This window comes from Notamacropus eugenii, chromosome 3, assembly GCF_028372415.1.
Source record: "Notamacropus eugenii isolate mMacEug1 chromosome 3, mMacEug1.pri_v2, whole genome shotgun sequence".
Taxonomy (NCBI): Eukaryota; Metazoa; Chordata; class Mammalia; order Diprotodontia; family Macropodidae; genus Notamacropus; species Notamacropus eugenii.
In genome coordinates this window covers 67,471,407-67,493,902 of record NC_092874.1, presented here as the reverse complement: position 1 = coordinate 67,493,902, position 22,496 = coordinate 67,471,407, and the positions used below count along the sequence as shown (strand labels likewise).

Sequence of the window (22,496 nt, the reverse complement as noted above, 5' to 3'; positions counted from 1 at the left end):
TTTTGGTTTTTGTTTTGTTTTTGTTTTGTTTCATTTGCAGACTGTTCTTTGCATACTTATGTTTGTGGTCCATGTAACTGACTTCTGCTTTTTGTTTGTTTCTTTTTCTTTCCTTTATCTGTTTTACTTCCCCCATACCGTGTTGTTGCTACCAGTTTCTATTGCTCCACCCCCTCCCCCTATGCCTCAGTTGACTCCACAGATACCTCTCACAGGCTTCGTGGCCAGGGTGCAGGAAAACAGTAAGTTTGGACAAACTGAGCTGTCAAAGAATAGAGGCTGTCTCCTTATAGCATGCATGGCTGGCGAGTCAGATTTTTCCTTTCCTCTTTTTTTTTTTAAAGAAAAGCTAATCCTATCTTGAATACAGGTGCAACATGCTATCAAAATTGAAGAGCACGATCTTCAGTTTTTTTCTGTTGTGTGCATGATCACTGACCCATGTAAATCTCCAAATGGATCCTGGATAAATGGGTGTCAAATGATTAAAAACACAAGGCATCTGCTCTGTGTAGATTCTCAAGAAATATATATGCAGACATACAAATCCAAACTTTTTGGAAGCCCCTTTCTATCTTTTGATATGTATATCTGGGAGTGTTCCTTTTAAGTTATCATGCATTTTGTGGCCACACACAATTTTGTATTTTAACATCAATATAAAGATATGTAGTAATACACACTGTTCAATTTGAATGGGGTTTTAGAATTGTGATGGAGTTTGATACTTGCCTGTTTTATACATTAATCGTTTTATGCCTGACATGGTAGACTTGCTCTTCAAAGACAAGTGAATCACTCCATGGTTTATATTTGAATGGATGGATGATAATGAATTTCTAAGGTCTTCTTTTTGCTTACTGCAGATGCTTGCAAACAGAAAAGGGATGAGACAATTATTCACTCCTTTAATGATCTACATTAAGAGAGGATTTAATGAGTCTTTGAAACTACTTTTGAGTTTATAGTTTGGGTAAATTTTAGCTAGGTTATAGCACTGCTTGATTAATTCAGGGAAGTACCAGAAGTTACTTGGTTTTTCACTACAGAATATGTTTCCTTCCTTGGGAAATCTGAATAATGTTAAAACAAGGATGATTTTATCATGCTAAACTTGTCTAAGTGATAATGGGTAAGTAGCGTGGTGAATTTTAATTTATGAACTCCTTGAATGTAGTATTCCATCTTTCAGTGTCTTTCATACCCACTCTTTGCACACAATAGTGACCTAATTTAAAATATTAAAAAAAAAAGTTGAATTTAAGTGTCTTTGATATAATTCTCCAGCCTATCCACTAATAGAATACATTGTTGGAAATTCTATTTTCAATTTATTCTGACCCTCTTGAGAATACAACAGAGTAACTTTTTATTCAGCCAACAGACATTTATTGAGTTACTCTTACATAAACAGCATTGTAGTTACATTGTGCAGTATACCAAGGGTATATGATATTGCTCTGGCTCTGAAGGAACATGGACAAAAATTGATTAGCCTTTTTTTTTTTTTTGGTAAAGCAGTGATAAGTAGCTTACCTAGGCCCCATGGAAAGTGAATATTTGCCACTTTAAGATATGCCATTTCTTTGATGTTACTGTTTTGATATTCTGGATTACCTAACCATTCAGTTTACCTAGCACCTTTTACTGATCCTAAATGGGTTCAAAACAGTCTTAAAATATTGAAGACCTTTGGAGTAATAATATCATTATCTTCCTAGTGCAAAACCTGCATATCTTTTGTTTTATAGTCTCTATATTTCTGGGTTAATAATTGGACTATGTGTTGGTAATGTAATTTTTAAAAAGTCAACAGAGGAATTGTGGATACTTTCTTTGATGTAGCAGTAGTTAGAAACCAAACCTGTGAAATAATGATCATGATAAAAATATAAGTAGCTTTGTACTTGGATACATTTACTAAGTATATGAAATTTGTTTAAAAGTCTATCATCGGACTTTTATATAATTGAAGTATATAAATGCTCTATTTCTGACTTAAATACTACATGCTAGAAAGAGATGGGTCCAGTCCTAGTTTGGTTTACTGACTAATCTGAGACCAGGCACTTCCTTGCCTTGTACCCTAAACTACTCACAGCACTTCTTCAATTGTGTTAAGAAATGCTGACGGGTTGTGAGTGGGAAAAGTTTAAGAAGCCCTGAATATGATTTGCTGTCTGCTATATGTACAGGGTTCATAGGAGGATTCATGACAGAAAGTTCATAAAGCATTTTATTTTCAGATTTAAATGTCTCCTAGATTTCAGCCTTTATGATGGCCCTCTAGTGGTGCTTGAATGTACATGTACATATGAGTGTATCAATTTTTCTTGGTTTAAATAAAATCTTTGTATCTTAGTTTGTTGTGTTGACAAGTATGATTTTCAAGATGTATTCTTCTTTTATGAAAGTTCTCCAGAGACATTATTAAGCACCTACTTTAATTGAAGGCATTTCTTCACTAAGGTGTTATACAACACTTAGATTGACCAGGCCCCTACCAATTATAAATCTAAAACTAGGGAGAGTCCAGCATGGATTCATATACATAGGATATCAGATGAGTGAATAAAAATATTGAACAAATAAAGATAAACATCAGTTGAACAGTTAAAAGCAGGCCATTACATAAAAGAGATGGAGTGGTCTTCTGTTGTTTACTTTTTCAGAACTGTGTAAAATGTGAGATGTATAGGCTTCAGGAATGTGTGGGCTGATAGTTGGTTTTCCCTCAACCCATTAAAATGACCAAAAGGGAGGAATATCTCAAATGGCCAGTTATTACTCCACATATAAAATAAATAAACTTTGGAATACCACTCATTAAAACAGGTTCTATTGATGCCTTTTTGAGTTGTTAAATAGATATGAACTAATGTGTATTCTATTGTAAATTTTGCCTCTGTAGTCCATTATTAATTTTCTAGTTGTTAAATCAACTCAGCCCTTTGTCTTTTGAAGAGAACACAATAATATTTTGTATAGTAAATCATGCAATGGGAATTTAAAACTGATCATCAGTGATTATTCTTTGTGGAACTACTCAAAATTAGGTACTGGTATTCACCTGGTTATCATGTTCTAGTCGACTAAGTGGTAGAACACTTATAGCTCCCAGTACCACCATTTTCTTCTGGTTAAAGACTGTTTAGAAATTCAGTTACAAATAGATTTTTAAAAAATTTTGTAAAATAAGAAAATTTTGTAAAATAGTTTTTCTTTCCATTTTTATCCTCCCTTTGAATATATTTAATAATAAGAATAATAGTACCTAGTATTTATATAGCACTTTATGATTTGCAAAGTGCATGACATGTTAATTGAGCTGATAATATAAATGTATACTCATATGATTTAATATACCTAGCATCTTTTTATTTTGTTCTTTTCCATGTTTGCTTTTTACCAGTAATAGTTAAAAAATCTTAGTATGCTAACTTCCAAATTTAAATATATTTGAATGTGCACATGAACAACTTTGAAAAACACTGAACTTCATTTATTCTCATTTGAATTTTTTCTCCATTTAGGCATTTCCATTTTCTCTTATCTGGTTAAAGTTTATTTTTTTAAAGCCTTAGTAAGCTCTACTGGTGACATGTTTCCTGGTTTTTGTGTTTAAATCTGTTCTACAAGTAAAGACCATTGTCAGTAGATCAGCAAAGGATAGAACATAAGGTTACTGTTAGGCCAGATGATGGAATTAAAAAAACATTTGTATCAAACCCTCACTTGTCTAATAAATTTGATACTTGTGTCCTGTCCTATGCTGTGGAATGGGACAGCCTTCTACTCCTGCAGTGCAAGTTTACAGTCCTATGAAAGGAAAAATTCACTCCTAACCTCCTGCAAATAATCAATTTCCAAGTTACCTTTATTTTTATTTCATTATTGCTGTTGTTAAATTATCTTTTAAATGCTATTAAGCATATATAAGCTTTAACACACCAAGCTTTCCATTTCTAATCAGTGCATGTTTTTATAGTGCATGCTTTATATAATTTTGAGCTTTTCTTGAGTTTTATTAGTTCATGAATTTTTGTTTGGCATTGTTTCTGATCCACATCAATTTTATGAATACCTTTTTAGTTGCTGATAGTCCTACACCACCACCACCTCCTCCACCAGATGATATTCCTATGTTTGATGATTCCCCACCTCCTCCTCCACCACCACCCGTTGATTATGAAGATGAGGAGGCGGCAGTCGTCCAGTATAATGATCCATATGCAGATGGAGATCCTGCCTGGGCCCCTAAGAGCTATATTGAGAAAGGTAATGCAACTGTGAGTGAATTGATCTGAAGTTTGTCGTAGAGTGAAGCAATTCTGATCACGATGCCAAAAAACCTCCTCCAAAACAAAACAAAAAAACCCACTTTAGAGAGATCTTGTACTTTAGTGCTTTGGGAAAAATAAAGCAGATCAACCGTTGTAAATGTGTCATTATGCTAATATCTTATTAGACAAATCACTAGGATTAAGTTCCACTGGAATATCCTCAGTTTAATATTGACATGCTTATAACTTTCAGTATACTTATACACTTGATAGATATGGGTTAGGGAGGAGCAGATTCTATTTTCACTTTATTCTTTGCCCTATCACTGCCATTTCAAATCTGTATGTGTATGTAATTTTCCATATCTGTTGGTAGCTCTGTTAATGACTTTTGTTCCTAGGCCTTACCTTTTAAATATCTTGCCTTCTTCCTGTTTGATTACCCTAATTGAATATTTGGCTGATAAATGAAAATGTAGAGACCTGAGTAATTTTCTTGGTCAAGTTTAGAGTGAGGAGTTAAGAAGAGTAAGTCCACTGTTTGCCTCTAGGTTTTGGCATTGAATTGTATTTTATACTTAAACTTAAAACAAGAATTTTCATCCAAATGAAAACATCCAAATCACTGTTAAACTATTTAGAGCTTACATGTTACATTTGAGTTTGAGGCCAGAACTTAGTAGTTCAGAGTTTTATGTTACATTGATAATCTACCTTTAGTGACTTTATTAACTCTATCCCTGAAAATGGGATCATTAAATATTTGCATTGATTTGTGTATGACTTGGAAAAGTACTACTGTGTAATTTATAGGAGTCTTGGAAGTCAAGAAAAACTGAGCCCACTTTCTTCTGCTGCATACTGGCTTTGTGACTCTGGGCAGGTCACTTTAATCTTTTAGTATTATAGCTAACTCTCTAAGACTATGAGCAGTGGCTGATCTTCATTTAGAGGGGGACCTTACACTTACCCACTTTCCCAGTGATAGAAGGTGGCCATTTGTAAAAGGGCACAAAGCTAGAAGATGTACTATATTGGATGATAGAAATGGCATTCTGATAGCCCTGATGAAACTTAGTAAGAATAAATGTTAAAACCTGCTTATTTCTACAATTTGTGTACATACTCCTTCCATTTTATAGAAACATAGAATTCCAGATTTGGAAGAAACCTCAGAAATCAGGGAGTGTGGGTGGGGACGACAACAAAGGGACCCTCTGAGGCATCTCATTCTACGTTAAAAAGAGTTACATTTTTAAATTTTATTTTTATGTCAGTTCCTTCCTCAAATGAACTATTCTTTGTAACATAGCAAAATAGCAGAAAACACACCAAGACAGCAGTCATGTCTGACAGGCATATAGTGTTCTTTACTTGTAGTCAGTCTGGTTCTCTTCTGAGAGAAGGGAAGTATGTATCAGTCCTCGAAAACCAAAATTAATCATTTCAGTTATTTGATATTTTATGACTTTTAAAGCTGTTTTCCTTCCATTTTAGTTTGGTCCCCATGTATGTTGTTACTTTGGTTCTACTTTCCTTGAACTACATCAGTTGATGCAAGTTTTCTCAAATTGCTCTGGATTCCTAGTTATTGGTCATTCTTGTGGTGTGATCATATCCCATTACGTTCCTCTTCTTCCCCTCCAGCCTTTCAGTCACTCAGCTTTACCACTTAAGTCATCCTCCACTCTTCTCTCTCCCTTGGACCCCACATATCCAGTTAGCGTACTACAGTCTTAGTGAATCTGCCTGCCTGACGTGATCGTTCCCATCTTTCCCTCTTCTTCCACTCACATGGCCACCACTCTACTTCTGGCTCTGATCACTGCTTGCCTCTTTTCAGTCCATTTCCATACAGCTTCCAAAGTCTAACGTTCTAAATTCCACTTCTTACCTTGTCATTTCCCTGCCCAAGAAGCTCCACTAGTTTCCAGTTGCCTCCAAGCTCAAATATAAATAAAAAGAAATTTGAAGCCAATTTCTGAAGGGCGTGTATCCGATACTGTTCTGGTTTGTCAAGGTGTTTTTGAATCCTGACTGTCACCCACCATTTCAGGCTGTTCTTCCAAGTTCTGTTGTCTGCAGATTTGAGAAACATGCCACTGAGTGATGACAAAAAGCATTCATTAGATGACTGGCAGGCTTCTGGGAATGAGCCTCTCTGAATTTAGCTAGGCTGGTTCCTGGAGACAGGTGTTCAATCCATTCCTGTCTGTGCTTGAGCTTGGTAGAACTTGTCAGAGCTCACGTTCCATTTTTTCACCCTTTAGTACCAGGTTAGAAAGATTGCAAGCGTAGCTTCTGTTGTAGCTTTCAGGAACCCCACCTTCTGTGTCAGGATGAAGCACTGAGGTTTAGGACTTTGGAATAGCCATTAAGTCTTCTGCTTTTCTTTCTTTCTTTTTTTTAAAAATATAGTAGTGCAGACCTGGCTTTTTAAAAATGGTTAATGTGAAATAGATGTAGGGGTTTCAAATTAGTGTCTCTGAATTATGTTTGATATAGTTATCAAATAAGTTAATATATTCTCTAGCTGCATTAATATAAATATTATGCCCCCAAAAAGGGAGATAATATTTCCATGATAGTCATCACCAGGCTGAATACATCTAAAGTATCATTTTAGTTTCTAGTGCCACATTTTAACATGGACCTTGGCAGACTGAAACCTTTTCAGGAGATAGTGGCCATGATGGTAAAGACTTTGAAACCTATAGCATAAGAAATACTCAGTTTTGGGGGGAGCGGCAGTAAGGAGGGAGGTATCTAGCCTGGAAGGAAACACTTGGGAATATGATAATTGATTATATATTAAAAGGCATGCCATGTGGAAGGATTAGACTTCTTTGTCTTTCCAGAGGGCAGTGGGTGGAAGTTAACAGGGAGGCAGATTTTAGCAGGGTACAAAAAAGAATTGTCAAATGGAGCTCTCAAAAAAAAAAAAAAAGGAACCGGCTGTTTTGTGAAATAATGAGTCCTAGTAACTGAAAATAATGGAGCAAAGGCTGCCCAGAGTCAAGGATGTTGGTGAGGACTGACTTCGTTCAGAGGAACATTGGGTTAGAGCACCTCCAAGTTCCGCTTTTCATTCTTCACCTTTTAGCATTCTAAAAGTTTGACACAACTATAAGAATATAACTATAATTCACTGGTCTACAGCTTAAGTGTAGAAGCACAGGATGAGCCACATTTTTCATTATCTTTGATGACTAATATACACACCAAACCTTTGTCATAATCACTATGTTTTCTTCCCAAATCTAACCATCTGTGATTTTGAGGAAAAAGAAACAATTTTGTTTTCAATGAAAATAAATGATGTCTTGCTAGTTTTTTCCCCATAATATAAACCCTTTTTTCTAGCCATCACATCTCTGCCTTTTTGAAAGAATCCTGACAACACCTACTTCTATCTATTTTCTTTGTTTTTCCTTGTTTTACAACTTTGAGTGCTACAACAATAATCCCAGTGAATTCATCACCCTGTTTTATCACAAAAATCCAGCATTTTGATTACATTGCAGATGAAGAATAAAGTGGTGTTGTTATTTTCCAACATGTAACAAATTTTAAAATGGCAGTGATTGTCTACTCTAATACGTAACCTTGACATGTACTAAATATTGCAGTGGCTAGTGAATCCATGTTTCTTGTTGGCTATCATAAAATTTCCCCAAGGAGAGGGCACAACAAGTTGTATATTTTGTAGTTAAAATTTTCTCTAGAGACATACTTTAAAATTATAGCACATACATTGGTATTTATACCAATTATAAAAATAAGTTCATAAAAACATAGGCCCTGAGTTTGTTGTACTAGATATGAATGGCAGTGTGAAGATTTTAGCATGCTTATTTAATATTGCGACTCTTTTTTTTCTCCTTTTAGTTGTTGCTATATATGATTATACAAAGGACAAGGATGATGAGCTATCTTTTATGGAGGGTGCAATCATTTATGTAATAAAGAAGAATGATGATGGATGGTATGAAGGAGTCTGCAATCGAGTGACTGGCTTGTTCCCTGGAAATTACGTTGAATCAATCATGCACTATACTGATTAAAATTCTTTTGCTTTTGAAATGGGATCTTGTATTCAGTCATACTGTGGGACAACTATAATGGTGAACAGATCTGTCTTACTGTTTTAAAATGTGCCCATATTTTCAGAACATGCTGTTTTATCAGTATGATCAAATGTCCATCCATGAGCATAACTTTTGGGAGACAGTTTATATATTGCTGAAGAGCATTTTGTACAAATAACTGTCTGTAACAGGTTATGCTTATGTATTTACTTATGCATTCTTCATTTTATGACCAGCCTAAATATTCTGGGGAAGTAGGGTTTAGTATTTAATGAATCATGATTCCAATCGTGCCATTACATTTTTCAGTGCAGCATGGTAACTAACACTACGTTAGACTAACATTAAGAATCTGGAAGAAAAGTTTAATGCTAGTGCTGGTTGTACTTTTGTTTAGTTTCTTGCTCATTTTTGAACTATACTATTTGTTTAAAGCATGCATACAAACTTATGTATTGAAATATACTTTAAAAAAATCCAAGTTGCTTCCAATTTGTTGTAAATTTTACCTGGAGCACTCACACAAAAGTCTGTTAAATTGTTGAGTCTCTAAGGTATCCATGTGAAACAAAACTGGGTGGTCTTCTGTATGTTGTAATTTGTACCTAAGTTTTTTTAAAGAGTGAATTTGCATTCCCACTTTTTCCATTCATAAATACATAAGTGAACCAAAGGTCTTGTCCTTTCCTTCATTGGTTTGCTTTTTTAAAAATAAAAGTATGGATTTATTGCAGAAAAACGCTTCTATTTTCTCAGCACATTCTCCATGAACAAAAAATTGGTGTAGGCTTTATATTAACTTGCCCTGACTTAGAAGAAAGTGATTTATTTTGGATATTTAAAATATAAATTCCTTTTCTAAAATTTTCTTTCAAAGATAAGATGATGTATTAAAGGCATTCAGATTATTGTAATTAAAATTTAGACAAGATTGTCTAATTATGGGGTCCAATTTACTGCCATATACCATTCCATGAATTTTACAGCTGCCTTTTTCAGCTACTACTGATCAAATGCTGGTTCAGTATAAGGAAACCAGAGCACCATTTACAAATAACTTTTGTCAAAGCGGATGCTGTTGACATTTGTACTGGCGCTATTAAATCCATTAGGCTGTGGCAACCCAAAATGAGATCAAGTAGGGAAAATGATAGTTGCTATTTTAATCAGTGAAAATAGGGACCATCCCCAAACTGGAGACTTCATTTGTCATTAAAAGTATCACATCCACTTCGTGTGTCTCCTCTTGATTTAAGGAAGGGCTTTTGGTTAGATCTTCAGAGGTGACATTTCTGTTCTTGTCTTGTCCAAATCTATATTACTTAGGATATGTACATGTTAATGTGGGTTTCTGTGTGTTGAAGACTTGTTTGGATTTCAAAGTATAGTCAGTTGTATCAGGTATTGCAGATTTTGGCACAGTGAATGAAAAAGATCAGTATAAAACATTTGTTTCTGAAAATTAGATAAATACCTTTTATTTCGTCCTATGTCAATGTGACTGCTTTATTCTTTTGTTTATTGTAAACATGATTTCAATATCATTAGTGATCAAATAACTTTCATTTTGCTGTTATCAATTGGAAAGTTTTCTTAATTTGTATATAACCTATTGTCTAAATTTTATGTACAGTCTTTTTATAATAAATCATTCTCCTATATACAATTTTGGGTACTGTTAAATATAACCAAAACTTAAGCTTGAATCCGAAGTTTGCTGTTTTTCTGTCACTTTTATATTCCCAAATGTTTTGTAGGAAAGGTAAAAAAATCAGTCTTTTAAACATTGATTATTTATTCTTATTGTGGCCTTACATGTGGATATTAACATTGTAAACAATATCACACATAAATAGTACCCCCATTAAAGTTTACAGCACTAAAACTAAGGACAGATTCAGATGGTTTAATGACATATTATGGTTTCATTCAATACAACTGGCTTTAAAAAGTTCTTTTAAAAATTGCCAATGAACAAGGTTGAAATGATTAAAAAAAAATTTTTTTTTGGTAATCTGCACTGGAAGCAAAAAAAAAAAAAAGTGTTCCATAAAATTGTTTAGGCACAGTCTGGTAAATAGCTGCCACAGAAAATGGAAAGATGTCATTTATCTCGTGTGAGTACAATTTCTGTGAGTTGGATGAGGGCATCTCTTTCAGGGGATGGTCGAAGTTTACTGATCTCCCTTATTGCTTTATGGCAGTATTGTTGAGCGAGGTAGGTTGTTTGTTGTACACCATCACTCTGCAGAGGAGAAAAATGCATGTTACCAAATGTACCAGTCTTTACTTCCATTGCCATATTGAATTCATTTGTGTACTCACTGGATATTTCAAGTTTTTCTATTAATAAGAGGCTGCATAGCTATTGGATGGAGAACTGGCCTTGGATTCTTTTCTTGAGACAAACTATCTGTATGACCCTGGACAAGTCACTGTCCAAGGCAATTCTAGGACCATAGTTTAAAGAGCTCTGGTGGAAGGCACTCTCCAGCAGTGTCCTCTACCAAAGAGGTGACCACACAAGTCCATTTATCATAAAAGGCTTGGTTTAGATAACCCAAGGCTCCCTAACTGTTAAATTAATTAGGGGATTTCATGACAACAGTACATAGCAACATGTCGGTTGACTTTCAGACCATAAGCCTCCAGAGATCTAATGAAGTAATTTGTGGTGGACTTAGAACCCTTGTTTTTTTCAGGACCAAATCAAGCAGTTCATCAGCTAGCACTTAACCTTTCAGTTAGTTTCTCCAAACTTGGCTCCTCCATCACCAGGCTCATTCATGCTGGGATCTTGCCCAGTTTGGCAGAGTTTGCCAGTCCGTGCTGGTGGCACAGCCTGTTCTCAGTGGGCCTTCCTGAGACGTACAGCAACTCTTCACTCATGATTTTCTTGGGGCATCTGTTGGCTGACTCCTTCCCTTCATGTGATATTTACAAGGTTCCTCCCTTAAAAACTGAACTGACTTTACAGTTATCCTCACTTTCTTAGTAATACTAAGCCTGTGAGTTACGTGGTACAGTAAAATATTAGATCTGGACCTGAAGATCTAAGCTCAAACCTGGGTTCTACCACTTAAGCTATATGAAAACAGGCAATTCTTTTAACCTCAAAGGGGACATGTAAAGGAGTCAAGCTGACGGTTTCCAAGTAAATACCTTTCTAACTCTCAATCTTGGATCTTATGATTTTGGCAAAGCTATTTTGTAATCTCTTCACAAATAACTGACCAAATGTGATACTCATGAACCTTTTAGCTATATAATTTAGAGATACAGTAAAAAATAACAACTATTTTCAAAACTTTGAATTTATTTTCAAACCAAAAGCTATGCTTAACATTTAAGACTGCTGTGGTGTATAGGCTCTACAGACAATTTTCTACACCTCCTACAATGGCAGCAGTATGTAGGATGGCTTAGCAGACAGACATAGGACCACTCAGGCAAACCTTTTAGTCTCAGTACAAGGTCTGGATGAGAATGACAACACAGAAAGAAGCAATTAGCCAGAACTTGGTGACAGGCTGAGAGCTAAGTGCAAAAGATGATCCCAAGGTTTACATGTGGATGAATGATACCATTCCAGAAAAGGCAAATCTGGATGGGAAGATGGGTTGGTGATGGGAGGGAGAAAGGTGAGATTATAAGGCCTGCCATTTCACCATCAACATAAATTATTATTTACATGATATTATTTTTATAATACTAAATAGTTAAATTGTTTGCCTTTAAGCTTTGATATACTGTAATTGATAAACTGATATTGGTACTTACTTGCAATACATATTGCCGAGCACGTTCCACATCTCCTGGTGAACTGAATCGTCTCATTATCATTGCATTCATTTCTGGGAACTAATAAAAACAACATTTGTTGGTAAGTCAATCTACTGTCTAAAGATGTAATATTTTTATTGCTATGATACTGCTAACACACTTTAGTATCTGCCAAGTTTTTCTATTAGCTGCTTCCTAAACTTGCTACACTATCTCCTCTCTTTGTGCCTGTTCGGAGGCTATCCTTCATATATATGAAATTTATTTCCTCTTTACCATGTAACCATCCTAACCTTTTTTCCCCATTATTTATGGACATCTTTTTATGAAGATTCTCTTTTTATAATTACTTGTTTGCAATGTGTTGAAATCTGATTACTTCAGCTATGGGCCTCTCCACTGTCTTTTTTTGGGGGGTGCTTTAATATGTTTTTTGAATTGAACTGCAACGGAACAAAGGGACATCTGGTTAATTATTTCCCCCAAATTCTACACTTTTAAGCCACTGCCACCTGGATTTATTTCTCTACTGAGAAAGAAATAAAGATGTTCTCCAAATTTAGCTTTACATCTCCCATGAACATTAAAGCCTATGCTCAGGCCTTCCCTGTTTGGTTAGCCTCATAAAAGAGAAGAAAGTGCGGTCTATCATTTCTGAAAATTCTAGCAAACCTTTAAATTAATTGTTTTAAAGCAATAGAAGGTAGCTAGGCTTATGCTAGCAATTCCTTCCTTCAGCTTATGTAAGTATCACATGAAACAAATCACTGATCAACAAAGGATTAAAAATGTGCTACCAGAATTTACTATGATTACTTTCCCTGAATGTGATTAGGACACCCTTTTACGAGTACTCTTGAGATTGCCTAATGCATGTTGTAAAACCTATCCAGAGACCACTTTGGTATGCCAGACAGTAAAAAGATGCAATGGGAATGGTACAGATATGCCATTTGGGGACTAACCTCGTTTTACTAAAATTGAATTCTTAACTAGTCATTCTCTTAGTTGTCAATCTATCACAATAAAGAGAAAACTGTCTTCATTTCTCTTTGCACCTTCGACTTGAAATGAGAAAAGAACATCTAGAAACTTGGCATTTAAAATTAGCGTGATTCTCAGAGCTTGTTAGTGACTGCCATTTTGCTGTGCTGACAATGTGTTTCAACCTGTGGTTTTATTTTTAAAATTCACAAAGCTCAGTCCAAGTCTAGCTGACCTGTGGCCTTCATGTTAGGAGAGAATCTGCACAGAAAAAAAATTGTCATTTCATCACACACAGTGCTGCCTTGTTTCCTGCTTTGCCTTGTGTGTATGCCCCTTTCTCAGACTGTTCCCTTTTTTTGTGGCTGAGATCCTTCCCTTTTTAGGCTATAGCTGACAGATGGCAAGGCCTGAAGTCTCGTGGGAGTGAGTGTGCTGCCCATCCTGTGACTCTGGGATTTCCCAGTTTAACAAGGATGACAGTCTCTTGCAGAGTGGTAAGCTAAAATGAAACCTAGGCCACTCATGTCCTGAAGTGTGGTCAGCAGCCTGACCTCAGTATAGGGGAAGGGGCAATATGGGGGAAGTTAAAGAAAAAAAATTCTGCCGTGAAGCCTAATAGCCAAATAACATATTCTAGGTGTATAGCCAACAAATGTTCATGAAGGCACAGTGCTGTGCCTGTTTGTAGTCCTGGGATACAGAGCCAAGGGGAGGTCCTACCCACAAACAGCTCCTTTTGTACTGGTACAGAAAAATAAAAGATCAATTGATGAGAGAGAGAGAGAGACTGAAAACAGGGAACTCCCACTCTGGAGGGATCTGGTTTGGTGTCTGAATTAATAAACACCGAAAAAATACCTCCAGCTCTCTGAAGGGTATGCCTGGATTCACATTTGTTAACATTTCTTTTGTCTCATGTTGTACAGTCAGAAAGTACCAACCTCATGGAATGTGCAAGAAGTTGGATCCTGTGGTGAGGAGGAAGCCCACCATAATCCTCACCCCCAGTCCTCACTGGCCAACAGCAGCGGCAGCTTCTCCCCCCTTACCCAACAGAACCCTGTGCCTGAACAAACTGTCACATGAACATAATGGAACACTATGATGACAAGCTGGAAGAATTCACGAAAATGTGAGAAGGCTCAGGAGAACATGCTGCCTGCTAATAATAAACTAAACTAAAAGGCAGCTCAGCTGGTGAATTTGTGACCCATCTTGTGCTCATAGCAGAGATGAGACGATACGGAACAGGGGACCATAGGTGCAATAAGTTTACAGAGATACAGCTGTTTTTCAGCCAGTTTTGCTTAATAGTTTTTCTAGATGTCCCATGGGAGAATATCTCAGGATAAAAAGAATAAGTTTATTCCCCATTCCTTCCTTAAAATATGGAAGCTTATTGCCTACTGTCTTCTCAGACTCAGGAACACAATGTATTCTTCCTCATCACCTGTGTAATCCTCCCCATCCTTGTTCTGGCATGAGTCATTTGGCTGACTGGCCAGACACACCCCTTTAAACATCGCACCTTCACAAGTGGGAAGATGGACAAGAGGGAAGAGGAACATAGTGGGTGGAGTCTGGGTTCTCTGTCCTAATTTTATACCAGTCATGTCCTGAAACATTCCTTCAACAGCCTTCATGTTCCAACCCTAAACCTGACAGGAATTCCCATATCCTCTCTCCTAGATGACACTACAAGAATCAGGGTGCTTCTGCTGGCAACTGGTACAAGGAGGTTTACCTCTCATCTTGGGAAGGGCATGGTCACTGAATTCAAATGGTTTCCAAGCAAGGAGTCATGTATTTAAAGCAGCAGTCAGCTATAATCTATCTTCTAGGAAGATAGGAAGACTTGGGAGTGGGAAGGGGCCTTGGAAGCCACCGGGTCCAACCTTTTCATATTACAGGGGAAAAAACTCAATCAGAATGAGGTAAAATGATGAGCCCAGGGTCTTGCAGATATTAAATATCTGGGGTGGTATCTGATCCCAGTTCTTCCTTATTTTAAGTCCAGTGCCCCCAAATGCTGAATGTGAGATAGGCTTGCTAAATAGACCAAATCACACAATGAAAATAACTGAAATGAAATTTGCAAACTCCAAGTAATGCTCTGTTTTTTTTAAAGTGTGTGAACTAACTTCTGAGTCACTAAATTATTACTGAGGCTTCTTAGTCCTTGTACCCTTATTCTAAGGCAGCCTCATTTATTCCTACAATACCTTGGACTGGGGGCTATAAGATTCTAGGATCCCCAGGGAGCCCTCCTTAATTTTATGAATTCCCCTGTAGCCTTTTTTGAAGACAACAGGAGATGTCATTTCACTTCTATGGATGTGCTGAAGATGCCATTGCTTCATCTCTGTCCCACCTATGTCAAGGTCTTGTTTATCCAGCAGACCTGGGCAATTCTTTTAAGGCAAGCTTTGGAAAATCTCAAATACTATTCCCCAAATCAATCTGCAGAAACCACTCGGGAGATCTGCCAAGCAATTTATTGAATAGAAAAGAACTTACTGCAGAAGTCAGTTGTTCCACATCTATAAATTCCTCTTCTAAAATGAAACCTACCTGCTGGCAAGCAAATAAAACTGGACCAGTGGCTAATCCAAGCTTCAGATCTGACGCTGTTGGTTTGCCCAGCTGGTCAGTACATGAAGTGAAATCCAACACGTCATCTATCAACTAAAGGACAAAGAAGTGAGGTCAAAACCCATTCCAGAACAATCCATAAGGGCTATTTCAAAAAAACCATAATGCTCATAAGTAATGCAAAAACAGAAATTTCAAGAACCTGAAATGCAATGCCAACATTTTTTCCATATTGATAGGCAATTTCATGAACCACTGGATCAGGACATCCTAAAATGGAGACCTGAAATAAAAAGAAAGTTCTTTGATTTTAGACTGTAGATAGGAATTAGATAGTAAACATTTCAAAATGTATGATGGTGATTTAACCATGGCTTTACTGAGGATGCACATTTATGACTGCAAGGTTACCCATGTCCTATCTCCTCATTTCACAGAAAAAGAAACTGAGGCACAGAGAAGTGATTCCCTCTCTGTCACACAGGGAAAAGTGGCAGAATGACAATTCTAAGCACTCTTCTGACTAAGTAAGATAACAAAATATGATGGAGAGGATGCTGGGCTTCAAGTCAACAGGCCTAGATTTGAATTTTGGTTCTGATGACCATCCTGTGAGCGAAGCACTCTGGAAACTATAAATGAGCTATGTGTGCCAGGAGAGACAATGTGGCAGAAAACACTGCAGATGTGGAACTCACAAAGAACCGGATTCAAATTCCAACTTTGTCACTTCCTCATGTGCACGGCTAGTCACAAACGCTATGTGCCTCTTTTCTTATATGTAAAAATAAGGATTAATATCCATAGGACATAAGATACTGCATGGAAGTTATCAGCCAAACCTCTTCTAACCCTATAGAAATGCCAGCTCTGGCCATTGTTATGGTAATCATTCCACAAGCCCAAGACTTCCTATGTGCAAAAGAAACATGACTTTTACATCACGAAGCTACAGTAATTTTATGTGCCAACAAATGCCGAAGGGAGAAATAGAAATGAAAAGGTAATTTTAAGCTTAATGATCATTATCCAAGACAAAGTAAAGTGTTACTTTAAGCTGAGGAAAACAAAGATGATTGTTGTCCTCTGGCCTTCTATGACCTAATGCCATGCTGAACTCTATAATGCATCATTTCTTCAGAATCACAATGGGGCCAAACCACACACATATGTAAAAATGAAACACTACAGATCCCCCGATCCAGAACTTAACTGTGATGAATTTTGGAATGTTTCTGAAAACAAACAAATGCTTTTGCGACATTTTCCAAACTATTAAAGATTTTGCTTTGTTCTACAGTGTACACATTCTCAAATGGAGTAATCTGAAGAAACAAAAGTACCTCTTTTTCTCCCCCTCACTGGTGGAACATATGCCTTTTAAAGATTTTCCCATTTCCAAAGTCCCCTGAAGACCAACTGGCCTAACTTACTTAAAGAACTCCGGGAGTGCATTCTGGCTTTTTTTTCCTGCTTGGCATTCTGAACATATTATATCCAGTTTGCAAGAAACAAAGATCAGGTTAAAAGAAAGAAAAACACCAACGTTGAAAGCTGAAGGAGAAAGCCAAACGCAGATCTGCCTATGGTCCTAAGGTGGCCTCTGGCCCCATTTCCGTCTCCACTTCTGGAGAGCACTATCCCTGTGTTCCTTCCACTGCTCCATATGTTCCTAGAGGGAGTCAAGACTGACCACACAGTTCTTCCTTCAGCCTTGAGCAAGATGGCTGACAAATATTTATAACATTTCCCAAGGTTAAAAAGGCTTCAATAGATGGTAGGAATATTTAATGTTTAGGTCACAGAGATAAGAATGCATCCCCATCCCCTGGCTAGCCAACGAGCGGGTACATGTTCATACATTATTTTGAGTGGCAAAATCTTAAGAAAGGGCCTCCCAGCCACAGGTTGAACTGAGGTCATTTACTCTGTGTTCTATGAACTGGAGAGACAGACAAGTCAGCTTGATGCAAAGAAGTAAGTAGGGTGGGGTTCAATGAGTGCAAGGGGCGCACCTCTGCTGAGGGAGGCCAGGCGAAGCGGACAAAGCCGGAGCTAGCCTCCTATTCCTAGACAGAAACAAATGGATTCCTGGGTCAATGCCCGCCTAGGAATGTATTTATTTACTGCCTTTATTCCAATTGTGGGCTACATTCCAAGTACCTTCTGACCTCTGTAAGTCTGTAAGAGAGATTCTTCCAGCTAGAATAATGGTAGGTCCGTTAACCATGATAGGACAAGTTCTATTGGATGGCTGGGCAATAAACATCTTGGAAAAATCAAAATGACACAGAACTTAAGACATATTTCCTGCAGAATAAAAAGTTTTGACCTAGACTCAACAATCATGATAGAATACAGTCAGAATAGTTCCGACAAAACAAAAATAAACTGATTTATCCATTCAACAAACATTTATGAAGTACTGGTGTGTGTGTGTGTGTGTGTGTGTGTGTGTGTGTGTATATACACACACACATACACACATAAATACACATATATGCATACACACATATATTTATATGTACTGTGCACAGAAGATTATACTGGAGGCTGAGAGGTGCTAAAAGTCTAGATAAGACAAGGACCTTGCCCTCAGGACAGTCTGAAGACTCAGGTACTTGTTGAATGACAAACAAAATGATACAAAAATAGCCACTCAGATTCCTACCAGACAATCAATACCTGTTTTCAATAGATATAAATGAATTTTAAAAAACTAAACAAGAAATACTGAATCATTCATTAGGAAATCAAGTTATGACAACATATATCTGGGCTAAAAATACGTTAATAATCAGAGTTCACTGTTCTTAGAAATGTTCACAGGAAAAAAAAAAACAATTTCTGCTGTTAGGTGAGAGTTTTGTACTCGAATGTGGCCTGTTCTGATCAGAGATTTTTAAGACATAACAGAAATTGAAAAGACATAGGTTTAGAAGCTAATTAACATCAAGGACTTATCATTTCAATTCTAAATAACACTATGCCGGAGTAAACCTTTTAGAAACACCCCTTTTTATTTTCTCATATAATTCAATATTGTGAGTGGAAAGGAGAACCCAAGAGGGAGCTTATGTGATCCACAAAAGGAAAACAAGTACAAAGATAAATCCTCTAGAAATGCTGGGGGTCAGGGTGTGGTGTGGTGAGTGGGCCAAGATCTAGGATGGTAGGGGTAAAAAAAACTCAGGGGGTAAAAAAAAGAACAAAAAACTGGCAACTTGCCACATTCCAGCCAAATATCCAGTTTAGAATAAAACTGGATGACAAAAACAAATGTGGGGTAGGATGAAATCTAATTCATTAAAAGAATTCTTTCTTAGTTTTTAAAGTTCTTTTGATTGAAAATACAATGGGGAAAAAAGGACAAGACACCTCAAAGCAATCCTCTATTAAAGATGTAATCATATTAAAGTTAGGAATCTATTCAGCAACAGGAAATTGGGGGGGGAGGGGAGAGGACTGCTAGGCCCATTTAAATACTGTCATCTTCTTGGGACATCTGGGAATTCCATTCATTTTTATTTGTTGGGAAATACCTAACAGAATCCTATCCCTTTAATTCTCAGCTCGGCAATCTGCTTGAGTGATTTTTCATGTGGCAGCTCTCATGAATCTGGTTTGCATATACACTGGGATTCTTGACTGAGCTCATGTTGATCAGCATCTTAAACATTAGGCCCTCATAAGCAGCAGTTCAGAAGGTCTGGGGCTTCTGTAGTTATTCCACCCCTAGGCAATTATAAATATAAAAATGTTCATTTAATCACATAATTTCTTCTTATGATTATTTCCTTAACAGCCTTGGACATACCATAACTAATTCATTTGCATGAAAAACATGCTTAATTCCCATTTGTATTACAATATATCATCATGCCTCCTAGTGGCCTTTATTAAACATTTAATTCTAACTCAAGGTTCATTTGTTTTAACATACTAATGCTCCATTATCTGTTGGGAATGAGATACTCTAAATAACTGGAATTTTGTTCATTCATTAATGTTTTATTATTATCCATTTTGGCAGTGCTTTCTCTAAACTCTCAGATGTAGTAAATGTTTCTGTCTTCTTTTTGCCTCAGTTTCCTCAACTGTAAAATGGGGATAATAATAGCACCTACCTCACAAGACTGCTGTGAGGGTCAAATGATATTTATTTAAAAGGCGCTGAGCACAGTTCCTGACAGATAGTAGGTGCTATACAAACATTCACTCTCATGTTTTCCTTCCTCCTTTTTAAGAGAATCTATGGTTCCACCATGGGGCCCTGGGGCAGAATACTTTCTTTTCATCTAGAACAAGTCAACTGGGTCCCAAAATGTGTAAAAATTTTACTCAAGCCAGTGCCTATTACACCTCTTCTTGTGAGCAGATCACTGCTGGTAATGTCTCATAGCCTATTAAACCCACCATACGTTTGCACTAACAGCTCATATAAGAAAACGTTACATGGATGAGGAACACCTGTGGCCCAGAGTGTAGCTGGAAAGGCAGCCCCAGGACAATGATTGGGGCCTAGAATAGGAGGAAGACAGAATGGATACGCATGCAGGAAACGACAGCGTATTCAATGACTCCAAACTGCTTCCTAAAACAAAACGGAAGAAGCCCATCTTTTAACTATCAATGATCTGCCAGTGATAATAAATATAGAGTTGCAAGACACAGAATCTCAAGCAAGCATGCTCAAAGCTGACCGTGGGTCATGTATATCAATGAGCCTAGTAACACCTTCAGGAATCCCTGATGTGCACAGTAGGCCCACTGGCATTATCAAAGCTGCTGCTGTTGTTTCTCAGTGTTTTAGTTTCCAGCCACTTGATGCCTTTTGCTATCCAAATGTCATTAAATTAGTAAGGTGAATTTTGTATGCAACTCCATGTCTCTCTCTGGCCTGAGTACACAGGGTTGGTGATACTGCTAGGAGATGTTTTTTGCTTGCTTCCTATTCCAAATGCCGTTGTTGGCAGGATGAACTCCCAGTGAGACATAGGTATTTCACTGTCTTATTAAGTCACTGACTTTAATAAAAAGCTTGCTTTAAATGGGTCATTCTCATCTTAATTATAATGTAAGTTATTTTCTTCATTCTTCAGTCTCCTTTTAAGAGAAAAAAATGACCACTTTAAATGTCTTAGAAATAAAAAAATATTTCATCTAAAAATCAAATTGTGTTTAAATGCTACTGTGTTCAAGCCATTTTCCTCTGGAATATGAATTACATAGGTCTTTTATGGAAGCAAAGGAAGGCTCAAGTGTCCATGTTTCTTACTGAGCAATCACAATTACTTATATCTTTTATTCAACTCTCATGATATGAAGAGTCAAAAGGCACTTTCACCTGATAGATGACAGCACATTGAAAGGATTCTTTAAAGCTCAATTATGCTAAGATTAAAGAATAAAGACAAAAATCTAAGCTAAATTCCAACTATAGCTTTTATTTTTGTTGGCTCCACTATCAAGGGCTATAAAAAAATCATCCAGGAAATAATAATTATAATGCCCTACAGCCAGGCAGGCTGATACACATCAAATGATTAATTCTATAAAGAGAAGTTCTCCTGTCATTTGTAGAACAAAACTGATGACCATACTCTGCCCAGAGAAACCATAATTAGCTACACGAGAGATCTTGACTTAAGAAAAATAGGTAAAGATAAGATACAGGCTCCTGCCCTGAGAGAGGGAGGAAAAGGGGAAAATACTACTTTACCTTTATGGACATGTTTAATTGCCTTCTGCCGGAGAAATTTATTATTCATCTGAGAACACACTCAATGTCAACCTCATAACAGCCAGGTACTTCCTGTAGTCAATTAATTATAGGTGCTGAGACTAGTTTTCCCTCCTCAAATAAAAAGGTCACTTCCTTACTAGGAGCCAGGTTTAACCAAAGGGTTCCAAATGTCTTAGAAGACTGAGTCTTTGGGAATCCCTTAAATGTACTAATCACGTTTCCTTCTAATGTGGGGGGAGAACAAGTACTGACACTTCCATTCTATATGACTTCTATTTTTTAACTACTTAAAAGGCCCAAATTCTTTCAGTTTAACTTTTCTTTTTGCCTAAAAAGCAAAGCACATTTGATTTCTAGGGAAAATGGGGGATTTGGAAAACCAGGCTGTGACACAGCCTTGGATCCAATATGAGTTAGTTGTATGACTTTAAGATTCAGTGGAGAAACAGGGTGCTGTAGTGGAGAAAGTGCTGGACTTGCAAGTCGGAAACACCTGGGTTCAATTACCTGGGGGATCATGATCCCTCTCTGGATCTCAATTATCTCATGTATAAAATGAAAAGGTTTGAGAAAATGGCTTCTGGGGTTCCTTCTAACTCTAACTCCATAATCCTATGACCCTTTAAATACAGAAAATCACAGCAAATAACTCTCACATGGCTGGAATGAGGCTCAGATGAGACAGGGAGCATTACCGCGTCTTGCAAACATTAAGGCACTGCACAGTGCTACCGCTATCATCACTATTTCATTATCCCCAAAACGAGGTCAAACCCTAGGATTTTGGAGGTTCCTTGCTATTTCTATACTTCACGGGTCCTTCCATGCAGATTACAATCCAGTTGTGTCTATTTGATTCTTGTCTATACCATTCCACAAATGGTCTATACCACAGTGAGGCCTTTCTAGAGGTCTTCAAAACTTTTAACATTATATGGACTAGTGCAATGCCAGCAGGTCCTGTTCTCTCTCCATCTTGCCTGGCCCACCTCCTTTTCTGCTTGGAGAATTCCTTAA

At 37.0% G+C, this 22,496-nt stretch overlaps 2 protein-coding genes across 14 annotated transcripts in view; one reads left to right on the top strand and one right to left on the bottom strand.

The window, feature by feature from the left end:
- Window positions 1-10,077, top strand: part of ABI1 (abl interactor 1) — a 106,816-nt gene extending 96,739 nt beyond the window's left edge. For 7 of the 12 annotated variants that reach the window (XM_072651781.1, XM_072651776.1, XM_072651782.1 and 4 more), the window contains 2 exons: window positions 4,093-4,278; window positions 8,172-10,077. In XM_072651781.1, coding sequence (XP_072507882.1) covers window positions 4,093-4,278; window positions 8,172-8,347 — 362 coding nt within the window. In that variant the 3' untranslated portion in view covers window positions 8,348-10,077. Of the gene's footprint in view, window positions 1-155; window positions 243-4,092; window positions 4,279-8,171 lie in introns of all 12 variants that reach the window. The other 5 variants (XM_072651774.1, XM_072651777.1, XM_072651773.1 and 2 more) reach the window with 1 other exon arrangement.
- Window positions 10,078-10,145: 68 nt separating this feature from the next.
- The window catches only part of PDSS1 (decaprenyl diphosphate synthase subunit 1), a 40,547-nt gene continuing 28,196 nt past the window's right edge, over window positions 10,146-22,496 (bottom strand). For both annotated transcript variants that reach the window (XM_072651786.1, XM_072651787.1), the window contains 4 exons: window positions 15,936-16,016; window positions 15,713-15,826; window positions 12,152-12,232; window positions 10,146-10,616 (listed from right to left, as the gene is read on the bottom strand). In XM_072651786.1, the coding sequence (XP_072507887.1) occupies window positions 10,476-10,616; window positions 12,152-12,232; window positions 15,713-15,826; window positions 15,936-16,016 (417 nt within the window). In that variant the 3' untranslated portion in view covers window positions 10,146-10,475. The remainder of the gene's footprint in view (window positions 10,617-12,151; window positions 12,233-15,712; window positions 15,827-15,935; window positions 16,017-22,496) is intronic.